This window comes from Bubalus kerabau, chromosome 10 (genome assembly GCF_029407905.1).
Source record: "Bubalus kerabau isolate K-KA32 ecotype Philippines breed swamp buffalo chromosome 10, PCC_UOA_SB_1v2, whole genome shotgun sequence".
In the NCBI taxonomy this organism is placed as follows: Eukaryota; Metazoa; Chordata; class Mammalia; order Artiodactyla; family Bovidae; genus Bubalus; species Bubalus kerabau.
In genome coordinates, this window is record NC_073633.1 from 51,155,367 (window position 1) to 51,182,841 (window position 27,475).

A 27,475-nucleotide genomic window follows, 5' to 3' on the forward strand; every position below is an offset into this window, starting at 1 on the left:
CTTTGAAATCTCTTTCTTGTAGTTTGTGTTCTGGACACTTGTTCTGTATTTTCAGATTTAGTGTGGATCTAATCTTTCTGGCATCATTCCAGATCATCTTTAGGCTCCTTCAGTATCCTTCCTCTTCTCGGTTTCCTACAAATTTTCTTAGTCTGCTTTTGCTTGCCCAAAGCCTTGTGGCTGTTTGAGGTGAGAGTATGTGCACTGGGATTGATGCTGTTTCTTTTTTTTACAGCTAATTTGCAATTTTGTCATAATATATCTTCAAATTATGCTGTAGGTGTAGTTTTGTGTAGAATTTAATTTTTCCTTACTGTTTGGGAGGAAATTTGGGGAGATAATTATGTAACTGCCACTGTCCTCAGCTGTCTTGGAAGTCCAGGATTACTTAATAAATGGTAGTGGCATAATTAGCCATCTACATGGAAACAGTAAAATTGGAATCCAATTTTACACCCTACAGAGCTTATTAAAAATGCTACTGCTGCTGCTGCTGCTAAGTCACTTCAGTTGTGTCCAACTCTGTGCGACCCCAGAGACGGCAGCCCATCAGGCTCCCCCGTCCCTGGGATTCTTCAGGCAAGAAGACTGGAGTGGGTTGCCATTTCCTTCTCCAATGCATGAAAGTGAAAAGTGAAAGTGAAGTTGCTCAGTCGTGTCCGACTCCTAGCGACCCCATGGACTGCAGCCCAGTCTCCTCCGCCCATGAGATTTTCCAGGCGAGAGTACTGGAGTGGGGTGCCATTGCCTTCTCTGGCCATTTCCTTCTAGATGAATGTAAAATTCATATAAAGACTCATGTGTAAAAACATAAAAATATACCTCAAGAAAATCCAGGTGAATATCTGGATAATCTAGGAGTCACGTGTAAGAGCATGGTGATGTTGGGGTGCTCCTTTAACCAAAAATGGAAAGCAGGAGCTATAAAAGAAAAGATGTGTGTGTATGCAAAAGGTGGATTTAGAAGAAATATTTGCACTGTTGAGAACAATGATAAAATACAAAAACTTCTTACAAATTGACAGGAAAAATAACCCAGTAGAAAAATATGTGACTAGAAGGACACGAATAAGCATTTCCCAGAAAAGTATATCCAAATGACAAATACACATGCGATGTTCAGATGTTAGTAATCAGGGAGATTCAAATTAGAGCAGCGACATAGTGCTTTATAGCAATCAAACTAGCAAAATTAAAAAGAGCAAAATTACCTGTGGCTCACAGGGATGGAGGTAAATAAGGTACTTTTATATCCTCTGCACAATGTTGAGGTAAATACTTTGCTGAATAAAGTGGAAGGAGGCTTATGGTTTTATTTTCCCTCTCAAGTATATACTTTCCAAGTATCTAGTGAAGATAAAGCATAGTAATTATAAGCTTGAAAAGGGAAGTACCATTAGATTTTATATTTAGAATTTGACAGGATGTATTTAGAAACAGGAAACTCCTTTAATTAGCCTGGCTTATCTGTCACTGGAGCTCTTTCTTTAAGGTCTATCTATATCTTGAAAATAAAATGCCCTTCACTATATGAGGATCTTTCTCTACCACTAACTGTCATGACTACCATCCTGGGGACTTGCTTGAAAGGCAGGAGTTAGTCTCAACTCCCCTGCAATGTTTTATGATGAAAATTTTCAAACATACAGCAAAGTTGAAAGACTTAAAAATGAATAGGCATATATACTCAACACTGAGGTTCTTCCATTAATACTTTATTATACTTGTTTTATCATATAGCTTATCCATATATATGTGTGTATGTGTATATATGTTTACACATACCCACCAATGTATCTTATTATCTGATGTATTTCAAGATTACTCACATCAGTGTATTTCCTCCAAATATATGCTTTTATAATATATATATATCAACTCTATTATATATTTATGCTTATATATGTATATCAACTGGAGTTCAGTATTTATTAAGGTAAAATTTACATGCAGTGAAATGTAAAATCTTAAATATATATTCACTGTGTTTTTACAAATGCATAGAGCTTTGTAATCCAATATTGCCCTCACCTTAGGAAGTTACCTCATGCCCTTCCCAGTCTATTCATGCCCTCACCTTCTAGAGGCAGCTGTCATTTAGCATTGAATCTTCTTATGGTTGTGTTTTTTTCTGGGTCAATTTGTAGGAGAGAAATTGTTGGGTCATCAACAAACTAATACATGTTTAGTTTTGGAGGCTTCCCAGGTAGCGCTAATGGTAAACAATCTGCCTCCCAATGCAGGAGACTTATGAAACTCGGGTTTGATCCCTGGGTTGGAAGATCCCATGGAGGAGAGCATGGCAACCCACTCCAGTATTCTTGCCTGGAGAATTCCATGGACAGAGGAGCCTGGTAGGCTACAGTCCGTGGGGTTGCAAAGAGATATGACTAAAGCAACTTAGTACACACTTATGCATGATTAGTTTTATAAGAAATTACTAGACATCTTTCTAAGGTGGCTGTTCAGATTTTACATTTCCACAAATGGTTTGTGAGAGTTCTGATTGCTCTATATCCGTGCTAACCTTTGATCTTGTCAGCCTTATTAATTTTAATCCTTATGGGTGTGTATTAATATCTCTGTGTTGTTAATTGGCATCTTTCTGATGAATAATGATGTTGAGCACTTGCGCATTTTGGCCATTCACATATCTTTGGTGAAGTTTTGTTCACATCCTTTTTGACGATTTTAAAAATTAGGTTGTCTTTTTATTATTGAGTTGTTCAGTTCCGTTCAGTCGCTCGGTCATGTCCGACTCTTTGCGACCCCATGAATCGCACCACGCCAGGCCTCCCTGTCCATCACCAACTCCCGGAGTTCACTCAAACTCACATCCATTGAGTCGGTGATGCCATCCAGCCATCTCATCCTCTGTGGTCCCCTTCTCCTCCTGCCCCCAATCCCTCCCAGCATCAGGGTCTTTTCTAAGGAGTCAGTTCTTCGCATGAGGTGGCCAAAGTACTGGAGTTTCAGCTTTAGCATCAGTCCTTCCAATGAACACCCAGGACTGATCTCCTTTAGGATGAACTGGTTGGATCTCCTTGCAGTCCAAGGGACTCTCAAGAGTCTTCTCCAACACCACACTTCAAAAGCATCAATTTTTCGGTGCTCAGTAGGAGTCCTTAATTGTATCTTGGATAGTCCTTTGCAGGATATATGTCTTGTGAATATTTTATCCCAGCAAACTTAGTTTTTAAGTGTTATTTGTCAACAAATACTTACTGAGAGCACTTACTGTATGCTAGAATACAGCAGTAAACAAAATATATAAAAAAACATTCTTGCTGATGCCACAGTTTTGGCGTCACTGTGGTTCCTCAGTACAGTCAGGGAGACCAGTAAGAAGGCTTCTTCGGTGATCCAAGAGATGGCTTAGACTGGGGTTTTAGCAATGGAAGTGTGTGAGAACTATTTGGATTCTTCTGTATTTTGAGAGTAGAATTGACTAATTGAATTTGGAGTATAAGTATAAGAGAGGGAGCAATCAATGATGGCTCCCAAAGTTTTTTAGCCAGAGGAAATGGAAGGATAGAGTTGCCATTTATTGAAATGAGGAATTCCACAAGAGGAATAGGTTTGGGTGGGTGTGGGGAAAATGTTGGATTGGGAATTCAGTTTTGAATTTAATTTGAAATGCCTATTAGGTGTCTATTTATGGAGAGGTCAAGTGAACGATTACATTTATAAGTTTGGAATTCAGAGGAGAGGCCAGGAGATATAAATCTGGGATCCATCTTCATGTAGAACCCACTGTTATAATGATAGTGGGACCAGAATCCAAAGAGAAAAGGTACATAAATCACTGATTTTTAAAATAAACCTTTTATTTTGTGATAATTTTAGATTTACATTAAATTTGCAGGGATAGTGCAGCGTTCTCATATGCCCTTCACCCGTTTCTCCCTAATATTGCCATCTTAAATAACCATGGTACATTTTTTGAAGCTAAAATACTAACATTGGTACATAATTGTTAACTAAAGTCCAGACTTTGTGCTTCATCAGTTTGAGATTACTAATTGTAATATGTGATGGAAGTTAAGAAACATTTTCTGAAGTATCTTCATAGGTTTTTGATTGCTTTTTCTTCTCTCTTTATAGAACTAATGGCTGAAGAGTAAATCAATATGGCAACTATGGTTCCACCAGTGAAACTGAAATGGCTTGAACACCTCAACAGCTCCTGGATTACAGAGGACAGTGAATCTATTGCTACAAGAGAGGGGGTTGCTGTTTTATATTCTAAACTGGTCAGCAATAAGGAAGTAGTACCTTTGCCTCAACAAGTTTTGTGCCTCAAAGGACCACAGCTGCCAGACTTTGAACGTGAGTCTCTTTCAAGCGATGAACAGGACCACTATTTGGATGCCCTTCTTAGCAGTCAGCTAGCACTTGCAAAGATGGTATGTTCAGATTCCCCATTTGCTGGGGCACTTCGAAAACGATTGCTTGTACTCCAGCGTGTCTTCTATGCACTTTCTAATAAATACCACGACAAAGGCAAAGTGAAACAGCAGCAGCATTCTCCGGAGAGCAGCTCTGGTTCAGCAGATGTCCATTCTGTTAGTGAACGTCCTCGGTCAAGCACTGATGCACTTATAGAAATGGGTGTTCGAACTGGTCTAAGTTTATTATTTGCACTTCTGAGACAAAGTTGGATGATGCCTGTGTTGGGACCTGGTCTCAGTCTTTGCAATGACGTTATTCATACTGCAATTGAAGTTGTGAGCTCTTTGCCACCATTATCTTTAGCAAATGAAAGCAAGATTCCACCTATGGGCTTGGATTGCTTATCACAAGTAACAACCTTTCTTAAAGGAGTAACTATTCCCAATTCTGGAGCAGACACTTTAGGTCGTAGATTAGCTTCTGAGTTGCTGCTTGGTTTAGCAGCTCAGCGAGGTTCTTTGCGGTATCTCCTTGAATGGATAGAAATGGCATTGGGGGCTTCAGCAGTTGTAAATTCCATGGAGAAAAGCAAACTACTGTCAAGCCAAGAAGGAATGATCAGCTTTGACTGCTTTATGACTATATTAATGCAGATGAGGCGTTCTTTGGTATGTATAATAAATCTCAGCTTTAAAATTCTTATCTAACAATTTTGGAAAAGGTCAACTCAGCTTTTAATGAATTGGTGGTAACAGTGAATGATTTGAGAATTCTACTGGCGATATTAAGTTAGTTAAATATTTTACATACTTGGAGTGAAGAAACTTTTATATCTGTTGATGTGAATACGTAATTTAAGGACAAACTAGTTGGTATTATGTTAAGATTTCTGAATCAGGAGTCAGGATTGTAGTTTAAGTTTTATGGCTTCTTGTACGAACTTGAGAAATTCATCTAACTTCGCTCTGTTTTAGCAAACTCAAATGTAAAATGAGGGGCCTTGGCTGGTGAGTATGGAGATCTTTTGACAAAGAAATTGCTAATTTCAGGCTTCTCAATTTTTATTAAATATTTGTTATATGCTAAGTATTATTCTAGGCCCTAGGGATACAGCAGAGAAAAATGTAGTTTCTTGGATCTCACAGCCTAGTGGGGGAATCAGACAGTGCATATAAATTTCAGGTAGTGTGAAGTTCTAAGAATTAAAATAAGGGAGGGAAAGGGAATGCAGAATGATGGACTCAAGCAGAGATTGGGGAGGGAGATAGTTGTGGTATTTTAGTTAATGTGGTCAAGAAAGTCTCTGAATTGTGACATTTGAGCAGAGACCTGAATGGAGGGAAGTGATGAACTGAGCGTCCTAGATTTGTAATGAATATCTTGTTCATGAAGGAATTTAATTACTTGATTATCATAAAGGAGCTAACTTTGGATACCATATTGAAGAATAAACAGTAAAATGCAGTGCAATATGATCAATTTCAGGAATTTCTGAAATTGAAATTTAATGCTTTTTGAAAACAGAATAAAAGTTTGAAATAATACAAATTTGGAATATAAAGATTAAACCATTCATAAATTGACTTAATTTCATTTGGGTGACATTGATCAACCTTTTTGGTGTCCTTTATCACCAGATATCATATATCATTTAACAAATTTATTTAGTTTATAAAAATATGATTTATAAATTATGTGTGTATATGTCATGTCTTATCCCCTGCCAAAAGTGAAGAGCTCTTGGATTGACAGGAATGTTTCGTAAAAAACAATTATGTTGAATTTACTTTTAAACCAGGGCATTTAAATTTTCACCTGGCTTATGTTTTATGCTTGTGAACTGAATAGTAAATATTGGGTCTTTTTTTTTTTTACAAATAATTTATTGTAAGTAAGTACTTGGAGACTCTAGATTATATCTATGAAAATTTGAATTTCTTAATGTTAAATAAAATGTAGACAGGAAAGCATGTGGTGCTTTGGAAAGGCCCTATGATCTTTTATCTAAAGTAGAGACGTAGAGCCAGAGATGCAGTGATCTGAGTAAGAAAGATTTGAGGTAACAGCAGTGAAAGGCATTTAGGCCTCTTGTGGTTTCTTATTGAATATTTAAACATGCACTTGCATATCTGTGTTTCTCATTTTATTTTGTAATTCTTAATACTTCTGGTAACGTTCTCTAAATTTACACCATTTTCAAATATGTAATCCCATTTGATGACCTAAAGTAATGTATCTGTTCTTGGTCACATGTTAATATTTCTGTGAGGAGTTACTTAATTCTTCATTTTACAGTCCCATTTATTTTCCATTGCCTTTGTCATAAAGAAAAGATGTTAATTATTACACAGTCATCTTATATGATTGCATGCTTACCCCTAGTGTATTTCCTTTTTAACCAGAATGCTAAATACCCTGAGTCAGAGGCCTTTTCCCCACCTTACCCTCTAAACCTTATCCTGCAGTATTGCTCCTTAGCGGGAAGAGAATGCCCAAAGAAAGAAAATTGCTTTTCTCTGTATCTGTTTAGCTTCGTTGTCTTTCAGCACGTTGGAAATGTTTGTATGCATATTTGGTTGTGAGTTTAAATTGGCTCTATAAGCTTAGGAAATCTTCATACTAAATATACGTACTACCTATGTAATGGGCTTTAATATTCATTTAATTAACGTATAGTATACTATTGCATTCATTTTTTGAATTTTTACTTACTGCTTCCCAGTACCTGGCATAAGGGAAGAAGAGCTCTAACCCTCGTTGAGTGCCTGCTACCTACCAGCTGCTTTTTATAAGCAGTGTCTCATTCAATTATCTTGTTAATCTGTAAAGAAGATACTGTTTACTGTTATCTTAAGGATGAAAAAACTGTGGCGGTTATCCAAAGTTACACACCTATTTGTCAAAAGAACTGAAAGTATAACGTGCACTCCTAATTAAGCACGGATGGGCCAGGCACTGTGTTAACCAATTCTTACCAACCCCTAGTCTGTTGGCAAAGCCCGTGTTTTTCTCTGACTACTATAGGCAGCTTTTACACTATTTATGTTAAATAGACTGACTTTTCCCCCCATGAAGGCCTACCTTAAAGTAGATATAAAATACAATAAACTTATTTTATTGCTGGATTTCCAGTTTTCTCTCCACTTGACTTCTTTCATTTCTGGACAGAATGTTGTATTCACCTAGGCAGAAAGGGCCTCCTTTCTTCCCCTTCTAGGCTATACCCTTATGTTATAACTTTCTCTTGGGGCTAGGATACCCCAGATAGCTTTCGTCAGAATTCTGGGTATATTCTGGGGAAGAATTTTGTATGTTTGTGTGATTTAGTTTGGCCCTCCAGGAGACACCACAGGCCTATGTCAGATTGAATTTAATTAAATTTCAGATAGATTTTAGGGAAAAGAGATAGTTATTAACTTGAACTTTGTATTTATTATTCTTTCTTGCACAGTGAGTGATAGGATCTGATGCTTTTGGTCTCCAGGATTCATATTTCTTACACTTTACAGTGTTATCAGTTGTTGTTAGTTGAGAACTCATAAAGTATCTAGAGCCTCTCCTGGTACACTGGACCTCATCCTGACCTGATTCTCACTATCTTTAAGATTCTCTCCTCATGAGCAGCTGGGATAAAACTTACCCCCAAGCTATTAATAAAAGTTAGAGGGAGAGACACATAACCATCATTTGAGTACCTGGTATGCTTAGTCACTCAGTTGTGTCCAGCACTTTGCAACCCTTTGGACTGTAGCCCACCAGTTTCTTCTGTCCATGGGATTTTTTCAGGCAAGAATACTGGAATGGATTCTCATTTCCTTATCCGGGGTACCTTCCCCACCCAGGGATCAAACCAGCATCTCTTGTGTCTTTTGCTTTGCAGGCGAATTCTTTACTTGATGAGCCATCAGGAAACTGGTATAAGGCCTTAAAAAAAAAAAAAAAAAGAGTTCATCCTTAAATTGTATTTACATGTGTGATTCTCACTTAACCTCCACTACCCACACATGCAGTAATTCAGAGATTTGAGTGCAAGTGTGCAAGATAATCATTAACTTATATTTAAATAAAGAGTAGGGAAATAATGTCACTGTATATCCCCACATCCTTAAAAAATAAACTAAAAATATAAACAGCAGTAAAGGCATCTTTGGCCTTTGAGACCACTAGGTATTTACTGTGTGCCGGATACTGCTAGGCTCTGGGTTAAAAAGATGAATAAGCTTTGTAGCATCCATGCCTTTATCTAGCTTACAGTTTAAGGAAAGAGAGATGCATAGACATTTCATGTTAATGGTACTGGACTGCAGTACAGGTCTGCATAGGGACAAGGTCATGGGACATAGGAGGAAGGCTAGAGGGGAAGGGGCTGAAAATGAAGGGTGCCTAAGTTTAGTTGAAAAGAGTTTGCTTCCAAACATGAGGTTTGTGAATGAGGGAGCTGAAAAAGTCTTCAGGTGAGAGGTTTAGTGTTCACAGAGTGATGGAGGTGTGGGAAAGCAGGCTTCTGGATGTTCATGGTGGAATGGGATGAACTAAGGCTGACAAGCTCGGTGGGGCCATGTATCCCATGCTATGGGATTTTGAGCTTAATTCTGTAGGCAGTGGGGAGTCACTGAAACAATTGAAGAAGAATAAAACCAGATAGCAAGAACATAAGGAAATGTACTCCATCAAGTCTTAATGTTCTTGTCTGATTATCTTATTAATAAAAAGACAGGTGGGGAAAAAACAAAAAGGTATTATGATGGTAAATAAGAGAAAGGTAATTCAATGAAGACCTGTAAAACCACATATTTTTGTTATTTTAATTTCCTCTGTATCTTTAGACCTTTGAACTTCCTGTTAGTAGTGTATGAATTGTTACACACTTAACATGCTTTGTTTTCCAAAATGAAAAATGCCTAGATGTAGCCCTCTTTTTCTGTTATGTAGTATATTTACAAAACACATTAAGAATTCTATACAAAATGGGTTTTAGAGATGTCTTTAATCCTAATTGACTGGGGAGGGATTAGTCTCACGCTTAATACTGATTTTTTGGGGAGAACAGAAATCAGTGACAGTCATTGCAGACAGATTTTGAAGAATTTTTTTAAAAATTGGTTTGGTGCAAAAATATATTAAAGACTTCCTGTGTTTTCTCTTCTTTCTCTGTGTACATCATACAAAATAATGACAATCACTGCTTCCAGTTTTGAGTTCTTTCTATGTATTAAGAACTGTGCTACGGATGTTTTATGCATAATTTCAGTTGTTATCACCAACAGCCCTAAATAAAAGAGGCATTATTCCTGTCTAAGGATGAGGAAACTAATCCTTAAGTCACATTGCCCGTAAGTGATGAAGCATGGATTTAAACACAGGTCTGTTACTGAAAACCTTACGTTGTTTTCAGTGTTTTCCTTTATACTGTAAACAGGCATAAGAAAACCAATTATTATAGCCCTGGTACCAGCTCCCAAGAAGGTATAGTAAGCTGTTGTTTCTCATCTGCTTTTGGTTTGGTGATCAGTAGAGGTGACCTTTAAAGAATGGAGTCACAGATTACAATTCTGTTTTTCCCAGAGGTTCTACACAGCTAATTATGGAATTTGGAGAGGCTGTACCTTATAGTATTTTCTGGTATAGCCACACCTTATCTGTCTAGGATCTAGGTAATTTTGAACAGCCAGCTTCTGATATAACTCTGAGACCTGCAAGTGGCTCTTTAAAGCCTTACTGTTGGGAGTGTGAGCCTCAGACAGCAGCATTGGTGTCACTGGAAGCTTGTTAGAAATGTGGAATCTAAGGCCCCCACCTATATTTACTGAATTGGAATCTGCATTTTAACAATTTCAGGATAATTCATGTTTACATTAAAATTCCAAAAGTACCACCTTAAGGGATTAGGACGAAACATTGATTTGGTAGCAGTAGCTTAGCACCTGATGACCCAGCAGTAAATTAAATAGCCAATATAATTTCTTTCATTACCTAGGAATCATGTTAATTAAAATACCTTGAACTGATAAAATCATATAGTACTGGAGTTGAATGGGATCTTACAAAGCACGTAGGCTCAAATCCCTTCTACAGTAGAGGATATACTTTTCTATGGTATATTTGCCACGTGATCATATAGAATGTATTTTTACAAACAATAGCCTTTGAAATAAAGACACCAATGAAAATTTTACAATTATAGGATTGATAAATCAGAGAAGGAACTTGATATTTGTGAAGTAAAGATTTAAGAATTTAGGAATTTGAGGGAACAGTGGAGGTCAAGTTCACTCTGATTTATAAGTTTTCAGTAAAAGAGTGATTTCTGGTCATAACCATTGGGTCCTTTTGTGGAGGAATTGCATAGGAGGAACTGGTTTGGGTGAATGTGGGGGAAATGTTAGATTGGGAATTTAGTTTTGAATATGTTTATTTGAGATGCCTGTAAGGTGTCTGTAAATGGAGAGTCAAGTGGACAATTACATTAGGCTGTTAGTTCCAGAGAGGAGCTGTGATTCCTCAGCTATGAACTGACTTGTGGGACTTTTGTTATGCCAGAACTAAGGAGGAACAGACTTAACTGCTGTTCTGGTCAGGATCATCAGTTAAGTTGATTATATGCTGCTTTATTCTTGGAGCAAGTGAACAAGGCAGCCCCAGGGAAGTCCGGTATTCTTGCCTGGGAAATCCCATGGATAGAGGAGCATGGAGGGCTACAGTGCATGGTGTCATGCCAAGCGACTTTCACTTCACTTCATTTATTAAATACTGGCCACCCAAAGAGTGTGTAATTGACAAAATTCTGCCTCTTTGACTGTTTCTGTGTTAAACCTGTGGCCCTTAGAACAAATCACTGTTTAATAAGATAATCAGTGAGGGATTGGTACTTAATTTACTGCTTCACTGAATAGCCACATCTTTTACAACACATAAAAGTTGGTTTCATGATGTAATGTTAGGATTTGATCTTAAAGCACATAATTACATAAACAGTTCTTTAAACGTTTTGTGGACAGTTTAAGTGATTTTAATATATGTCTCTCTCCTTACCAAACTGTATTCCACAATATCTTAATTATAGGGTTCATCTGCTGATCGGAGTCAGTGGAGGGAACCAACCAGAACATCTGATGGCTTGTGCTCACTGTATGAGGCAGCTTTGTGTCTCTTTGAAGAGGTATGTAATAATCATGACTTTAAATAATCATACATTAAAAGTTGCTTTGTCAAGGGATAAACTGGAAGATTGTGATTGACATATACACACTACTAGATATAAAATAAATAACTTATAAGGACTGACTGTGTAGCTCAGGGAACTCTACTCAGTACTGTTTAATGGCCTGTTTGGGAAAAGAGTCCAAAAGGAGTGGATAGATGTATACGTATCACAGATTCACTTTGCTGTACATCTGAAACTAACACAACATTGGAAATCAACTATACTCCAATAAAAATTAAAGAAGAAAAACGAAAAGTTAGTTGTCTTAAAATGCTTATATTTATCCCTTAAAAATAATCCAATTCCGTCTCTGGAAAGGATGCAAAAGAAAGTGGTGTCAATGATTGGTTGTTTCTAGAAAGTGGAGCTGGGGTGTCATATAAGTGTTGGGAGGGAGACATATTTGTCAGTGCATACCCTTTTATTCATTTTGGACTTTGTGTAAGGTGCATTTTTTGAATTTAAAAATTTATTATTAAAACAGATAAGAAACACAAACATGTGCCTAAATGGAATTATTATAAAACAAACAGCCTTTTAATCTGTGCTCAGGAAAGAAATAAAACTTTACCAACAACTCTAGAAACCCTTTCACGTCCTGGTCATTATCCCTTTCCTCCTTCTCTAAAGAACCACTATCCTGAGAGTAGTCACTTCCTTGCATTTCTTTATAGTTGTTTGCATCCCTAGACACTGTAGTTCAGTCTTGTCTACTTAAAAAAAAATCATATGTATATGTTTATCTTTTCTTTCAATGTGTTTGTTCAGGGACCTGGACTTTTTAGGTTGTAGAATTTCCTACCATTTGGATTTTGTTAATTGATTAGTCATAATACAGTTTCTATGTATTTCTTGTATTTTGACAGGTGAATCTAGAGATTTGATCTGTTTCAGGTTTGATCCCTTTGGCAAAATCATACATGGTGTTGTGATCTTTCATTTGATTGTCTCTCTTTTTGTAGTACTAGCAACCCTGAATTCTTAATGATCAGATCTATTAATTCATTGGTGCTTGGTTGAAAAATGGTATCAGATCAGATCAAATCAGTCACTCAGTCGTATCCGACTCTTTGAGACCCCATGAACTGCAGCATGCCAGGCCTCCCTGTCCATCACCAACTCCCGGAGTTCACTCAGACTCACGTCCATCGAGTCAGTGATGCCATCCTACCATCTCATCCTCTGTCGTCCCCTTCTCCTCCTGCCCCCAATCCCTCCCAGCATCAGAGTCTTTTCCAATGAGTCAACTCTTCGCATGAGGTGGCCAAAGTACTGGAGTTTCAGCTTTAGCATCATTCCTTCCAAAGAAATCCCAGGTCTGATCTCCTTCAGAATGGACTGGTTGGATCTCCTTGCAGTCCAAGGGATTCTCAAGAGTCTTCTCCAACACCACAGTTCAAAAGCATCAATTCTTCGGCGCTTAGCCTTCTTCACAGTCAACTCTCACATCCATACATAACCACAGGAAAATATTCTAATTATATCTTTCATCTTTCAGTTGTTAGTTGGAATGTTTTCATGAAGAGATGATTCCCTTATTGACTGTTTGGTTACCTTGCGACAGTTCAAACAGGAAAAGCAGAATAAATGTTTGATTCTCCCATTTGATTAAAAAAAATTTTTTTAACACCAATTTTTATTTACTAGTTTTCAGTTTAATGAACTGGTCTTCTGTCATCCTTCAAGCTTCACCAGTTGATTTCACTTGAAAAATACTATTACGAACTCAGATTTAAACCTATTCAAGTTTTACTTCATTGAATTATCATCATCTGGAGTGAAGCTGGTACTATTTTATCTTTGGCCAACAGTCTTTCAGGGTAATAGTCTCTTCAGGGTGGTTCCCAAGTTCTTTTAACATAGACCTAATAATCTTGGATAGCTTCCTTGGTAACTGACCCATCAAATTGTTCTGAACTCAAGATGGACTCATCTCACACATTTCTTGATCTGGATCTGCAACTAGCTAGCTATTTCTCCATAAGCCTTGGTTTCTTCTGGTGGAAAATAGTATTTTAGGATCACAGTCAGGGTACTCACCACTACTGTGTCAGTGTTATTTTTCTAGGCTCTTACAGTAGAGCCAGGAAGCTTGAGTGTGTGTCTGTGTGTGTGTACATGTTTGTGAGTATTTAAAGCTAATAGTATACCTCTTTAGTTGATACTTTCAATTTCAGGGCTATGGAATTTTTACTTACCTTTTTCTATATTACAGTTATATCTCCTTTCTTTCAAAGTAAGAACATCAGTTTTCAAGGTACAGGGATGTAAAATTAGAATATCCTGTAATTATTTATTTTGGTCACATAGTGTGACACACAGAGTAACCCTAAAATAAGACAAATACTACCATCATATGTTTACTAAAAAATGCTTTTTACATGCGATTTCCCCATTTTTTGTAGTTGTATTATACGTACATACTCAGAGCATGCATAACTCTGTGTTACAACCCTCACTTAGTATGAGTTCTATAAATAACTACATCTTTAATGCTCACTGCCAGTTTATCTTAGTGTCTTTCTATTCTTTTTAGTTGTCTGAAGCTTATTCTCAAGTAGAATCCTCAGTAAAGAATTATGGAAAAGATTCTCTTAGTTCTTACATGTTAATTGCTATGCTTTTTATACTTAAAAGTCACTTTCCAGAAGAGAGAAGATAAAATCTTTGGCTCACATTTTCTTTCCTTCTCCTTCTTAAATATATTTATCCATTTTCTTCTGTCATAAACCTTTGCTGCTGAGGTCTGAAGATAATCTGATTTTCTTTCATATATTTATGAGTCACATGCTTGTTTTGCTGAGAAGCCCAAAGGATCTCTTCTTTAGAAATCAGTAATTTTACAAGAATACATCTTGATGTTATCCATTTAGAGTTGATATTCTCAGAGATGTGAAGATTTCAATATGTAGTCTGAAATCTTTTTTATTTCAGGAAAGTTTCCCTAAATTATTGTTTTTAGTACTATTTTTACTCTTTTTTTAATTTGGTTCTCTTCTGGGACTCCTATTGCTTATTTGTTGGATCTTTGCCTAACTAGTAATTCTCACGTTTTCTTTAATACTTTTTATGTGATGTTCATTTCTTTTTTATTTCTAAACAACTTTTATCCTTTTAATCTTTTGTTGCTCTTACGATATTATCTTTACTATTTATTTACTCTTGGATTCCCTATAGTTGACTCATTTCCAAAATGATGTTTTTTCTTTCATCTCGAATTCTTTTTTGAGTCTGTCACCTTATTCTTGAACAAGTCTATTTCAGATTTGTGCTTTTCTTTCATGTCTTGTTTCATTTTCTCAATCCCTTTAGCTGGCTTTGAAATAGGTTACAGTTTGATATGTCTTGTGGGCAGTTCTCTTCTGGCTTGCTTTTATTTAAAAGTAATGATGTTATTCTGTCTCTTCCCTCCCCCGCTCCCCCCAATAATAGCTTCATATGGAATTCGACCTTTGTACTTTTCTGTTGCTTATTTTTATGAAAAATTTGTTTTATTTTCCTGAATTTTTAGAATGGGATGAGATTCAAGGTAGCTTTTCTAGATCCAAAGACTCCCTTCCTCTATTGTTTTTATGTAATGTTATAAAAAAAAAGAAATAAGATGGTTTCCAGCGTATTCCCCTCCCCACCTTTTATCTTAAGCTTCTCTCTTTTCTCTCTGTTGTTCCCATTCTGCTGAACTTTTATTCCACTCCCAGTAGTTTCTACTTCACATGAGGGCTCTCTTCTGGAAGGGAGTACTGGCTTGTCAGTTTCTAGAGGTCACCGAATTAGATTGCTCTAGCTTCTTGCAAACTGCTCCTCGTGGATCTTTTTTACTTACCTGCTGTTTAGAGAGGGCAAAGCTCTTCCCAGTTGCAACTGCTTAGATTGGCTCACTGTTCTTTCTGGTGAGTACTGGGTTGGTTGGTTGGGGCCTTTTTCTTTCTCTTAGATCTGTCAGATATTCTCTGGCTTCCTCCTGTACAGATATATTACTGTGCACATTCTGTGTTTGGTAGTCGTCTGCACCTGCTCATACTTTGGAGTTATTGGAACTATGTTTGTCTAGTTTTATTGTGAATGTTAAGCATGAGTTTGGAGTTTTGCCTTCTTTTTGTTCTGTGCAGTGATTCCATGTTTGGAAAACTACATTGCTGCTGCTATCGTCATCTTCCTAGAATTCTTCCCACCCCGTAGTTGTTTTTAAAAAACATTTCTTAAGTCTTTTGAATAAACTTTTTTTTACTTCCTCCCCCATTCCCTCTACTTCTTCCTCTCTTTCCCACTTCCCTCTTCTTCTCTCTCTCTTCCCCTCTCCCCTTCCCTTCCCCTTCTCCTTCCCTGTCCCTTCAGCTTCTCCTCCTCTTTCTTTTTTGTGGGGGTCAGGGAAGGAGGGCTATGATTTTTTAAGCCTTATTATAGAATGGTAATCCACCCAGTATATAATGGGTCTCCCCTGTGGCTCAGATGGTGAGCAATCTGCCTGCAGTGCAGGAGACCCAGGTTTGATCCCTGGGTCAGGAAGATCCTCTGGAGAAGGTAATGGCAACCCATCCCACTATTATTGCCTGGAGAATTCCATGGACAGAGAAGCCTGGCTGATTACAGTCCATGGGATCGCAAAGAATTGGATACAACTGAGCGACTGTCACTTGACTTCACTTCAGTATATATTCCAAGACCCCCAATGGATGCCTGAAATTGTAAATAGTACCAAGCCCTATAAATACCATGTTATTTCCTATATATACATACCTATGTTAAAACTTAATTTATAAATTAGGTACAATAAGAGAACATCCAAATTGCCAGCATAGCTCCTCTTGTACTTTGGGGCATTATTAAGTGAAATAAGGATTACTTGAACACAGGCACCGAAATACTGGCAGTTGAGATGATTACCAGATGGCTACTAAGTGACTTATGGGTGAGTAGTTTATGTAATGTGGCTATGCTGGACAAAGGGATGATACTCAGAACAGTATGCAGTTTAACATTTATGAATTATTTATTTCTGGAATTTTCCATTTAATATTTTCAGATGACAGTTGACTGCCAGTAACTGAAGCCACAAAAAGTGAAACTGTGAGAAAAGGGAGACTACTGTAATAGATCTTGAGATAAATTCTAACTTACCTGAGCCCATCATCCTTTTGTTGGCAGCAGAATTTCAGATCTGTTATTAGGGACTAGCAGCCTTTATTTATGCACATTTTGTGTGTTCTCAGAACTCTCCTGATGTTCACTGAAAATTATTTGACACACATATTATCTTGTTTTTGGGTACTATTTAAAGGTTCTGACTGAAATTACTCTATACCTTCCCATTTAATGGTCTGGTGATATAATATATTGGCTTTTAAAGATTCCTCTCTTATTTTGCTTGATTCAGAAAAAAACAAAACCAATAAATAAATAAATAAAAAGCTTTAAAAAGCAGTCAACAAATTGAAAACTACTATAGTCAGAGATAATATCTTTATTGTATGGGATTCGTACAGGTCAATAAAAAATCCACGGAGCTCTAATAAATGAATGGATGCAAGTTAGTGGTAAGCAAATAGTTGGGAAATTTTTAGTTCTCTTGATAATAAGGAGCTGTGAAGTTAAAAGAATGCATCCTCTTTTTCCCCAGTGAACTTTTCAAAAAAATTTAAAGCATAATGGTTATTGGTATGAATGCAGTGAGACTGGTACTCTTACGTAGGCCTATTCATTGGTTAGGGAAACTGTGATGACAACCCTGGTTCTATGCTTTTGGCAGGGTTTTGAGGAGAGAGGAGGGGAGAGGGGAAGCCTGAATTTTTATAAAGCATTATGAATGGCAGTAGACTTTACCATTATATTCAACACAAATGGTAAATAAGCCATGATTTTTTATATAGCTATATCTATATATACATATAGATGTATATATAAAGATAATGTATAGATTGTATATAATATATATACAATGTATATATAATGTATGTATAGATAATGTAGATAATGTATATATAATTGTATATAATGTATATATAGATAATGTAGATAGATTATATAGATAATATACATATAGATATATACGTATATGTGTATATATATATATAATGGCCCAGAGCAATTCAACACTCACACATGTATCTACACATATATCTATACATATATATATGTGTATATATATATATATACACACACTCACATATATATATATCTATGTGTGTGTGTGTATATATATATCTATACATATATACATATATAAATATGTGTGGATACGTGTGTGAGTGTTGAATTGCTCTGGGCCATTATTATTTTTAGGGAAGCCCTCATTTTATTCATAATATCATAACACCAGTTTCAAAGGCAATTTGGTATGGTATGTTTCAGGAATCGTATGATTGTTGTCATTTTTTGCATATAATAGTCCCATTTCTGAGTTTTTCTACTAAGGAAAGTAATTAAACATGTAGCAGCAGCTATATTGTTAAAATGGCTTATATAACTAATAAGTAGAAAGAATCTGAATGTCCTTTTAAAGGAAAATGCTTAAGTAAATTGTGATTTTTACATCAGATGAAATATTGTTGGTTCAGTTATGAAGACTAGGTAGACAAAGAAAATTCTGTATGGTCTTTTTGTGTCATCCACTTGTATATCCACTGTGATAACTGTTAAAAAACATGTATATGCAGAACTCTGGAAGGACATATATTTAAAAAAGGTAACATATATTAAGGTGATGGGATTATTAAAGGTGGAGTTTTTCTACTTGTTTTTCTTTAATGCTGTTTTATGCATTAATAAAATATTTAGGTATAAAAGTTGATTGTGTCTTCTCCTCCCCATTTTTGCCATGTTAGTATCTTTTTGTGATTTTTTTCTGTGGGAGTAGATAATCTAGCCATCTTTGTTTAAGATTGGATGTGTTGTTCTTAGGTTATTTGAGCAGTTGAGATAGTTTTAGAAGCAAGAAAATCAACAATTTCAGAGAATATTTAAAAAAATATCTATACTAAAAATGTCTTGTGTTCATTGCATGTTTCTTATTTTAATAGGTTTGCAGAATGGCTTCTGATTACTCAAGAACATGTGCTAGCCCTGATAGCATTCAGACTGGTGATACTCCCATTGTTTCAGAAACCTGTGAGGTTTATGTTTGGGGGAGCAATAGCAGCCATCAGTTGGTAGAAGGCACACAGGAGAAAATACTACAACCCAAACTGGCTCCTAGTTTCTCTGATGCTCAGACTGTGAGTTCTCTGCATACTTTACAAATTGGTAGATGTTATGAGTGGGATTTTTTTGGTTTTTGTTTTTATGAGTGAATGTTCTTGCTTGTTTTCTTATCTGTATTGTTTCTATACTATACTGCATCAGTTTTTGGATTTTTATGGAAAAAATATTTTAAGTCCCTCATTTTCCTAACAGTATTTCCAAGTTTTAAAAAATCAAATTTGCATCAAGAGTTTTAAAAAGAATTATGAATGTCAACAGACTTACCATATATTCAACACAAATAGTAAATAAGACTAGGTAAAAATTAGAATTTTCCTTTTGTCATATTGGCATTCATTTTCTTATTGTGATCATTTTTTTACCTTTGAAGCTACCTTTTAGGCAAATTGGAACTTTCTATATTTTTATTAAAATATAAGTTTTTCTCAAATGAATTTAGAATAAATATTACATGGTTCTTGTTATAATGGACCTTAAAGAATTACAGGAAAATTTTATTTCTTTCCCTTCACCAGTTATATTAGAGGAGGCTGAAAATTTTACTTTGTTGTTTCATTGAACCAAAACTGGATAGATAACCTGAAAAGATAAAATATACATTAATTTGAGTTAACAATGAAGTCAATGTGAATAGGCCATTAATAATTTTCTTGATTTTTCTGTTTACTTCTTAATCTCTGTGGAGATGCATTTCTACTTTAAAAGATTTCCTTTGAGCTTCTTTTGTAAGATAAACTTTAATATACTTTGATTCTCACAAAAGCATTTTATATCTGATTCTGTTTGTTTATAGATTGAAGCTGGACAGTACTGCACTTTTGTCATTTCTACAGATGGCTCTGTCAGAGCTTGTGGTAAAGGCAGCTATGGAAGACTAGGCCTTGGCGACTCTAATAATCAATCTACTTTAAAAAAGTTAACATTTGAGCCTCACAGGTCCATTAAAAAGGTCTCATCTTCTAAAGGATCTGATGGTCATACTTTAGCTTTCACTACAGAAGGAGAAGTCTTCAGCTGGGGAGATGGTGATTATGGGAAACTGGGACATGGAAATAGTTCAACACAGAAATACCCCAAGCTTATTCAGGGCCCTCTGCAGGGAAAGGTATGTGCCTTCTTTTTGGATTTAAAAATAATTAGTTGCACTGGAACTCATGATTGCTATAATTGACAATACCTTTCAGATTTTGGTGTATTCTGAGGTAGCCCCCTCCTAACCCTTTGGCTTATCTTTTGTATGTCTGCTTATTGGTTTACAGCACACTTTCACATATAGTTTTAAATTTTAATTCTTCTAAAAGCTTTGTTAAAGCAGTTATTATTTTCATTTTACAGATAGGAAACTGAGAATCATCCATTTCACAAATATTTATCTAGTACCTTACATGGGATTCCCTGGTGGCTCAGACGGTAAAGTGTCTGCTCGCAATGCAGGAGACCTGGGTTTGATCCCTGGGCCTGGAAGACCCCCTGGAGAAGGAAATGGCAACCCACTCCAATACTCTTGCCTAGAAAATTCCATGGATTGAGGAGCCTAGTGGGGCTACAGTCCATGGGGTTGCAAAGAGTCGGATATGACTGAGCAACTTCACTTTCTTTTCCAAGTGCCAGGCATTTGACATATAATAGTGAACAAAAGGGGCTTCCCTGGTAGCTCAGCTGGTAAAGAATCTGCCTGCAATGAAGGAGACCCTGGTTCAATTTCTGTGTCGGGAAGATCCTCTGGAGAAAGGATTGGCTACCCACTCCAGTGTTCTTGGGCTTCACTGGTGGATCAGATGGTACAGAATCTGCCTGCAATGCGGGAGATCTGGGTTTGATCCCTGGGTTGGGAAGATGCCCTGGAGGAGGGCATAGCAACCCACTCCAGTGTTCTTGCCTAGAGAAGCCCCATGGACAGGTACTTGACAGGCTACAGTCCATGGGTTGCAGAGTCAGACACGACTGAGTGACTAAGCACAGCACAGTGAACAAAAGAGACAAGATTCTTACTCTCGTGGATCTTTATTTTATTTTATTTTTTAATTTAATTTTATTTTTAAACTTTACAAAATTGTATTAGTTTTGCCAAATATCAAAATGAATCCGCCACAGTGGGCTGGAGATAATAAGTAAGCAAACATAGAAAGTAATTTCAAATAACGGTAAAGAAAAAATTGAGTAATGTAACAGATACTAACTTTGATGGGGTGTGATGCTAGATAATGAGATCAGAAGGGTCTCTTGGAGTAAATGGCATTTTAACAAAAACTTAAATGAGGCATTAAAAGTGGTTAAGCAAGTTGCCCAAGGTCACACACAAATAATTAGCACCATTAGAAACTGAATCTAGAACTCCTCTTTTTGTTTCTCTTTTACCTTTCCTTAAAGAAATGAAGTCATTTTCCTAACTTAAAATTATATGCAATTTTGTAAGTTCCTCCATTTTAAGATTGCATTCTTTCTATGAATATTTTCTTTTATAAAAACCTTTAAAATTTTATTTTATATCAGAATTAAAAGTGGGATACTTTGCTTTCATGGGAGTTTGTCTGACAAGGTTGGCCGTCAAATGAATTTTCAGTTCGGTTTAGTTCAGTCGCTCAGTCATGTCCGACTGTTTGTGACCCCATGAACCCCAGCACACCAGGCCTCCCTGTCCATCACCAACTCCTGGAGTCCACCCAAACCCATGTCCATCGAGTCAGTCATGCCATCCAACCATCTCCTCTGTCATCCCCTTCTCTTCCTGCCCTCCATCTTTCCCAGCATTAGGGTCTTTTCAAATGAGTCAGCTCTTTTCATCAGGTGGCCAAAGTATTGGAGTTGCAGCTTCAAAATCAGTCCTACCAATGAACACCCAGGACTGATCCCCTTTAGGATGGACTGGTTGGATCGCCTTGCAGTCCAAGGGACTCTCAAGAGTCTTCTCCAGCACCACAGTTCAAAAGCATCAATTCTTTGGCACTCAGCTTTCTTCACTGTCCAACTCTCACATCCATACATGACTACTGGAAAAACCATAGCCTTGACTAGATGAACCTTTGTTGGCAAAGTAATGTCTCTGCTTTGTAATATGCTGTCTAGGTTGGTCATAACCTTCCTTCTAAGGAGTAAGCATCTTTTAATTTCATGGCTGCAATCACCATCTTCAGTGATTTTGGAGCCCCCCAAAATAAAGTCAGCCACTGTTTCCACTGTGTCCCCATCTATTTGCCATGAAGTGATGGGACCAGATGCCATGCTCTTAGTTTTCTGAATGTTGAGCTTTAAGCCAACTTTTTCACTCTCCTCTTTCACTTTCATCAAGGGTCTCTTTAGTTCTTCTTCACTTTCTGCCATAAGGGTGGTGTCATCTGCCTATCTGAGGTTATTAGTATTTCTCCCGGCAGTCTTGATTCCAGCTTGTGCTTCCTCCAGCTCAGTGTTTCTCATGATGTGTACTCTGCATATAAGTTAAATAAGCAGGGTGACAATATACAGCCTTGACGTACTCCTTTTCCTATTTGGAACCAGTCTGTTGTTCATGTCCAGTTCTAACTGTTGCTTCCTGACCTGCATACAGGTTTCTCAAGGAGCAGGTCAGGTGGTCTGGTATTTGCTGGAGCAAATGAATTTTACGTTATTATAACTTTAAATGTTTAAGACATCAGCCTTAAAGCAGTGAGCCTTAGAACATTCCACTTAACATCAAGGGATCTTTTGATAAAGGGTTGAATATGGGACTCGAAGAAACTTGAGAAAATACTCTTTAAAATTATATTGTTTTTAGTTTTTCTAGTACCTTTTTTCTCAGTTTCCATTGTTTTTAATATTTTGGCCCTGTTTCATGACTTTAAACCCAGTGATTGAACCCAGGCCACCACCGTGAAAGTGCTTAGTCCTAACCACTGGACCTCCAGGGAATTCCCTACTTATATTCTTTTAATGTTCCATTTTACAATGGAAACATTACCAGTTAAAAATAACTTAGTATGAATATCATGAAGGAAAAAGTCCCCAAAATGAATTAATAATTTACAGGTAAAATTTTCAGAAATCCTTAATAGATTATCTAAAATGTATTAGGTGCTCAGTATTTTTAATTGAATCTTAGATTTTCTAAAGTGAGTTCTGACTTTTGCAGATTAAAAAACCTGGTTATTAGTACAGATATTTTTCTGTTTATTTTTCAGAAGTTAGTGAATTTGATCATTGTTAAAAGGTATAAGTGATCCCCCTGTGCTGCCATATACCCTTATTTCCCTGATTCTGCTTATCAACTCTGTAGCTATTTGAGGGTAAAGAGATACTGTTAAGAGTTTAATTGATATAAACTTATATACTCCTTAGATCTTCTTTCATTGGTAACAGTCAGTGTGTTTTTGAGAGTTAGCCCTATTATGTAATGAATTTTTCTTGATTAACCAGGACTGGATTATATTTAAAAATCTAAATGTTTTATTTAAAAATTTTTCATTGTGTCATGAGTGTTCAGCCCCATCCAGGTCTTTGAGTAAAGAGTTGATTGGTGATGTAGTATTGTTGCAAGTGATTAGATTGATGTATTTGGGGTGGGGAGGCAAGGGGTGAGAGGGTGCTGCTAACCTTTACAATCTTTTCGTGGGAATTAAGAAAAGTTGTCCTTTCTTGGTAGAAGTCAGAGCTTGTGGCTTGGCCAGCAGAGCTTTGGCTGTATTTCAGCACTTTCTTGACCCTTTAGCTAGGCACCCTTGTCTGGAGCAAAAGCTTCTAAACTGTACATGGCACTTCGTGGATGAGTTGTGAATATCCGTATCTCTGAAGTCTCTGTGCACAGAGTCAAACGTGAGGTCTGTTTTGTAGCATCTTTGTATCATCAGATTCCCTTTGTGTGCAATGCAGGTAGTTGTCTGTGTGTCAGCGGGATACAGACATAGTGCTGCTGTCACAGAGGATGGTGAATTATACACATGGGGTGAAGGAGATTTTGGAAGATTAGGTAAGATTTTTTAATAATTGAAGTTATTCTTACAGAAAAATAGAAATGACAGTGGTTATTGAGAAGCAGTGAGACTGATGGGCCGATGACTCTTTATTTTTTTAGTTTTAAGCTCAGAGAAAGATAATTTTATAGAGAGAGTACCTAGATTCTGGTGCTTTTAAGATGTAATTAAATCTAGCTGGTATTTACTATAGGCGTTATAGGATTTCAGGGATAAGAAAGATACCATCCTAAAGTGATCCTGAAATGTGTAATATAGAGGTAGTGAAAACAAGTTAACATTAACATGATACTAGACAGCTATAGATAGGTGCTATGAGAGGAGCATGATAGAATGTTCTACTGATTCCCTGAAGGAACTGAGTACCTCATAAATGGAGCAGCCTAGAAGATTAGATGTGAAGATATTAGAAATGATTCAGGTTTTCATATTTAATTGCACTTTAACAATTCCTCAATTCTGTGTAAGTAACTTGTAATGTTTATTCTACCTGTGAAGTAATGACTTAAAGAAAGAGTTAACATTATTTCTTTGTTGTTGTGTGTGTTTTATCCAAGGTCATGGTGACAGTAATAGCCGTAACATCCCAACATTAGTAAAAGACATTAGCAATGTAGGAGAAGTTTCTTGTGGCAGTTCACATACTATTGCTTTATCTAAAGATGGGAGAACTGTATGGTCTTTTGGAGGAGGAGACAATGGTATGTAAAAAATTATTTATGGATAACTTTGGCTTTTTTTTTCCTTGAGTTTTAAAAATTTTATTTTTTAGTTGTACAAGCCTATTGCAGAGAACTCACATACAGATGAGCAAATGTTTTTTCTGACATTGAAAAAATTAAAATGAACTGTTTCTACAAAAGTTGCTCATAAACATTGTTAAAATTTTGGGAGATAGACATCTAAATGTTATACATATGCACTTATATAAATATGTGCATATATTTCTATATAGATGTTTTAAAAAAAGAAAGCAGACCTATCTATACCATAGATACTATCTTGCAACCTTTTGGTTTTTGTCTAATAGTATCTCATGAATATCTTTCTGTGTCAACAAACATGGCTGTACATTTTTCTTTTCAATGGCTCAAAGTATTCTTTCCTGTGATTGTAGCAAAACTTACAAAGCAATTTATTATTGTTGAATATCTAGACTGTTTCCAGTTTTTTTCAGTATCAAAAACAGAGTAGTGAATGACAGTCTTTTCCTACATTTCTTAGTCACTCCCACCAGCAATATGAGAATGCTCACTTCCCTATATTCCTCAACAATACTGGCAAGTAAAATTAAGATGATTTAAAAAATAGTTTCAATAGTGAAAATGGTATTTAGTTTGTATTTACTTCTTAGGGAGTTTCTTGGCCTCCCCCCCCCCCCACCCCCGCCCCCAGCCCGGTGATTTGCCAAGTTTTCTGTTTGGCGAATTATTGAGTCTTTTTAAAAAAATAAAAAATACTTGTATGTATACATATTCTTGAATGTGTGTGCTAAGTCACTTCAGTCCTTTCTGACTCTTTGCGACCCTGTGGACAGTAGCCCTCTGTCCTAGTCTCTTCTGTCCATGGGATTCTCCAGGCAAGAATATTGGGAGTGGATCCAGGGGAATCTTCCCTACCCAGGAATCAAACCTACATCTCTTATATCTCTGGATTTGGTAGGCAGGTTCTTTACCACTAGTGCCATCTGAGAAGACTACACAGTCTTGTATAGGACCTGTTTATTTTATCAGCAAATGTGAAGTTAGAAATATGACCATTAAAGAGGAGAAAGGCAGTAAATGAATTTTGTGTATCTCTCTTAAAGTGGTTTTTATTGCTTGAAATTGAAGAAACCTATTGTTTACTGGTTTTTTTTCTTGTAATGAAACCATTCATTTGTTAATATCCTCTGCTATCAGAAACTCTAAGTTTTCTAAGATGTTGCTAAGTTTTCTCAGATGAGCTTTCTAAGATGTGAACAATATGTCAGGTTAGTCATGGAAAGGTTAGTGATGTTTATGAACATTAATAGTTAGAAAAAGAGTAAAGTTTCTTTGAAACAAATAAGTTGTTTAACTTGAATGTGTTTGTTTTTATAGGCAAACTTGGCCATGGTGATACCAACAGAGTGTATAAACCTAAAGTTATTGAAGCTTTACAAGGAATGTTCATTCGTAAAGTTTGTGCTGGAAGTCAGTCTTCACTTGCTTTGACATCAACAGGACAGGTAAGACTAAGGGATGAGCATAAAAGGTTGAGAGTATTTCAGAGGGCCAGGTGACTAAAAAGTAATAATCGTATTTAAGTTTTGAAGTTAATCTACTGAAAGGAAATATTTTCTCTTGTTTGAAGAAGTTGAGTATCTGAGAAGGAACGAAGTTTTCTGACTTGACCTTTGTGAGCTAGATAGACTTCCTGTTAACTCCATGTTCTTTGTATTAAGATCATTTTAAAAAGCCTTCTAGCACTAAATACCCTTTAAACCTTTTCCTAGAACTCATGAATAGTGGGGGAAAGTGAGAATCAGTTCAGTTCAGTTCAGTTCAGTCGCTCTTTGTTCGTGTCTGACTCTTTGCAACCCCATGAATTGCAGCACGCCAGGCCTCCCTGTGCATCACCAACTCCCGGAGTTCACGCAAACTCACGTCCATCGAGTCGGTGATGCCATCCAGCCATCTCATCCTCTGTCATCCCCTTCTCCTCCTGCCCCCAATCCCTCCCAACATCAGAGTCTTTTCCAGTAAATCAACTCTTCGCATGAGGTGGCCAAAGTATTGGAGTTGCAGCTTTAGCATCAGTCCTTCCAAAGAACACCCAGGACTGATCTCCTTTAGAATGGACTGGTTGGATCTCCTTGTAGTCCAAGGGACTCTCAAGAGTCTTTTCCAATACTGCAGTTCAAAAGCATCAATTCTTTGGCACTCAGCTTTCTTCACTGTCCAACTCTCACATCCATACATGACCACTGGAAAAACCATAGCCTTGACTAGAAGGACCTTTGTTGGCAAAGTCATGTCTCTGCTTTTCAATATGTTATCTAGGTTGGTCATAACTTTCCTTCCAAGGAGTAAGCATCTTTTAATTTCATGGCTGCAATCACCATCTGCAGTGATTTTGGAGCCCCAAAAAATAAAGTCTGACATTGTTTCCACTGTTTCCCCATCTATTTACCAGGAAGTGATGGGACCAGATGCCATGATCTTAGTTTTCTGAATGTTGAACTTTAAGCCAACTTTTTAACTCTCCTCTTTCACTTTCATCAAGAGGCTTTTTAGTTCCTCTTCACTTTCTGCCATAAGGGTGGTGTCATCTGCATATCTGAGGTTATTGATATTTCTCCCAGCAATCTTGATTCCAGCTTGTGCTTCTTCCAGCCCAGCATTTCTCATGATATACTCTGCTGGAATCAGTGATATAAACTAAGAAGGCAAGAAGGGGATCAAAAGAGAGATCAAGGAGAATATTTCCAGATGGAAAATAATCTGAGAGGGTTAGGTGTTTCTGGAAAAGGGTTGCTCAGGCTTAAGATAGTCAGAATTGTGTAATCCCTTTAAACTTTTGATTTTCTCCATGCATGTTTTAACCTCCCTCTGTTCATTGGTGGTGGAAAGGGTCCAGCTCTGGCGATTGGTTCAGTTCAGTCTCTCAGTCGTGTCTGACTCTTTGTGACCCCACGGACTGCAGCCTGCAGCATGCCAGGCTTCCCTGTCCATCACCAACTCGTGGAGCTTGTTCAAACTCACGTCTATTGAATCGG

The 27,475-nt window shown here is 36.8% G+C and overlaps 1 protein-coding gene across 9 annotated transcripts in view; it reads left to right on the top strand.

Moving 5' to 3' along the window:
* Nucleotides 1-27,475, top strand: part of HERC1 (HECT and RLD domain containing E3 ubiquitin protein ligase family member 1) — a 214,073-nt gene that overhangs the window by 46,621 nt on the left and 139,977 nt on the right. For 8 of the 9 annotated variants that reach the window (XM_055537702.1, XM_055537694.1, XM_055537693.1 and 5 more), the window contains exons 2-8: nt 4,105-5,060; nt 11,456-11,551; nt 18,613-18,807; nt 19,587-19,898; nt 23,636-23,732; nt 24,294-24,437; nt 25,818-25,945. In XM_055537702.1, the coding sequence (XP_055393677.1) occupies nt 4,131-5,060; nt 11,456-11,551; nt 18,613-18,807; nt 19,587-19,898; nt 23,636-23,732; nt 24,294-24,437; nt 25,818-25,945 (1,902 nt within the window). In that variant the 5' untranslated portion in view covers nt 4,105-4,130. Of the gene's footprint in view, nt 1-2,335; nt 2,355-4,104; nt 5,061-11,455; nt 11,552-18,612; nt 18,808-19,586; nt 19,899-23,635; nt 23,733-24,293; nt 24,438-25,817; nt 25,946-27,475 lie in introns of those variants that run through there. The other variant, XM_055537695.1, reaches the window with a different exon arrangement.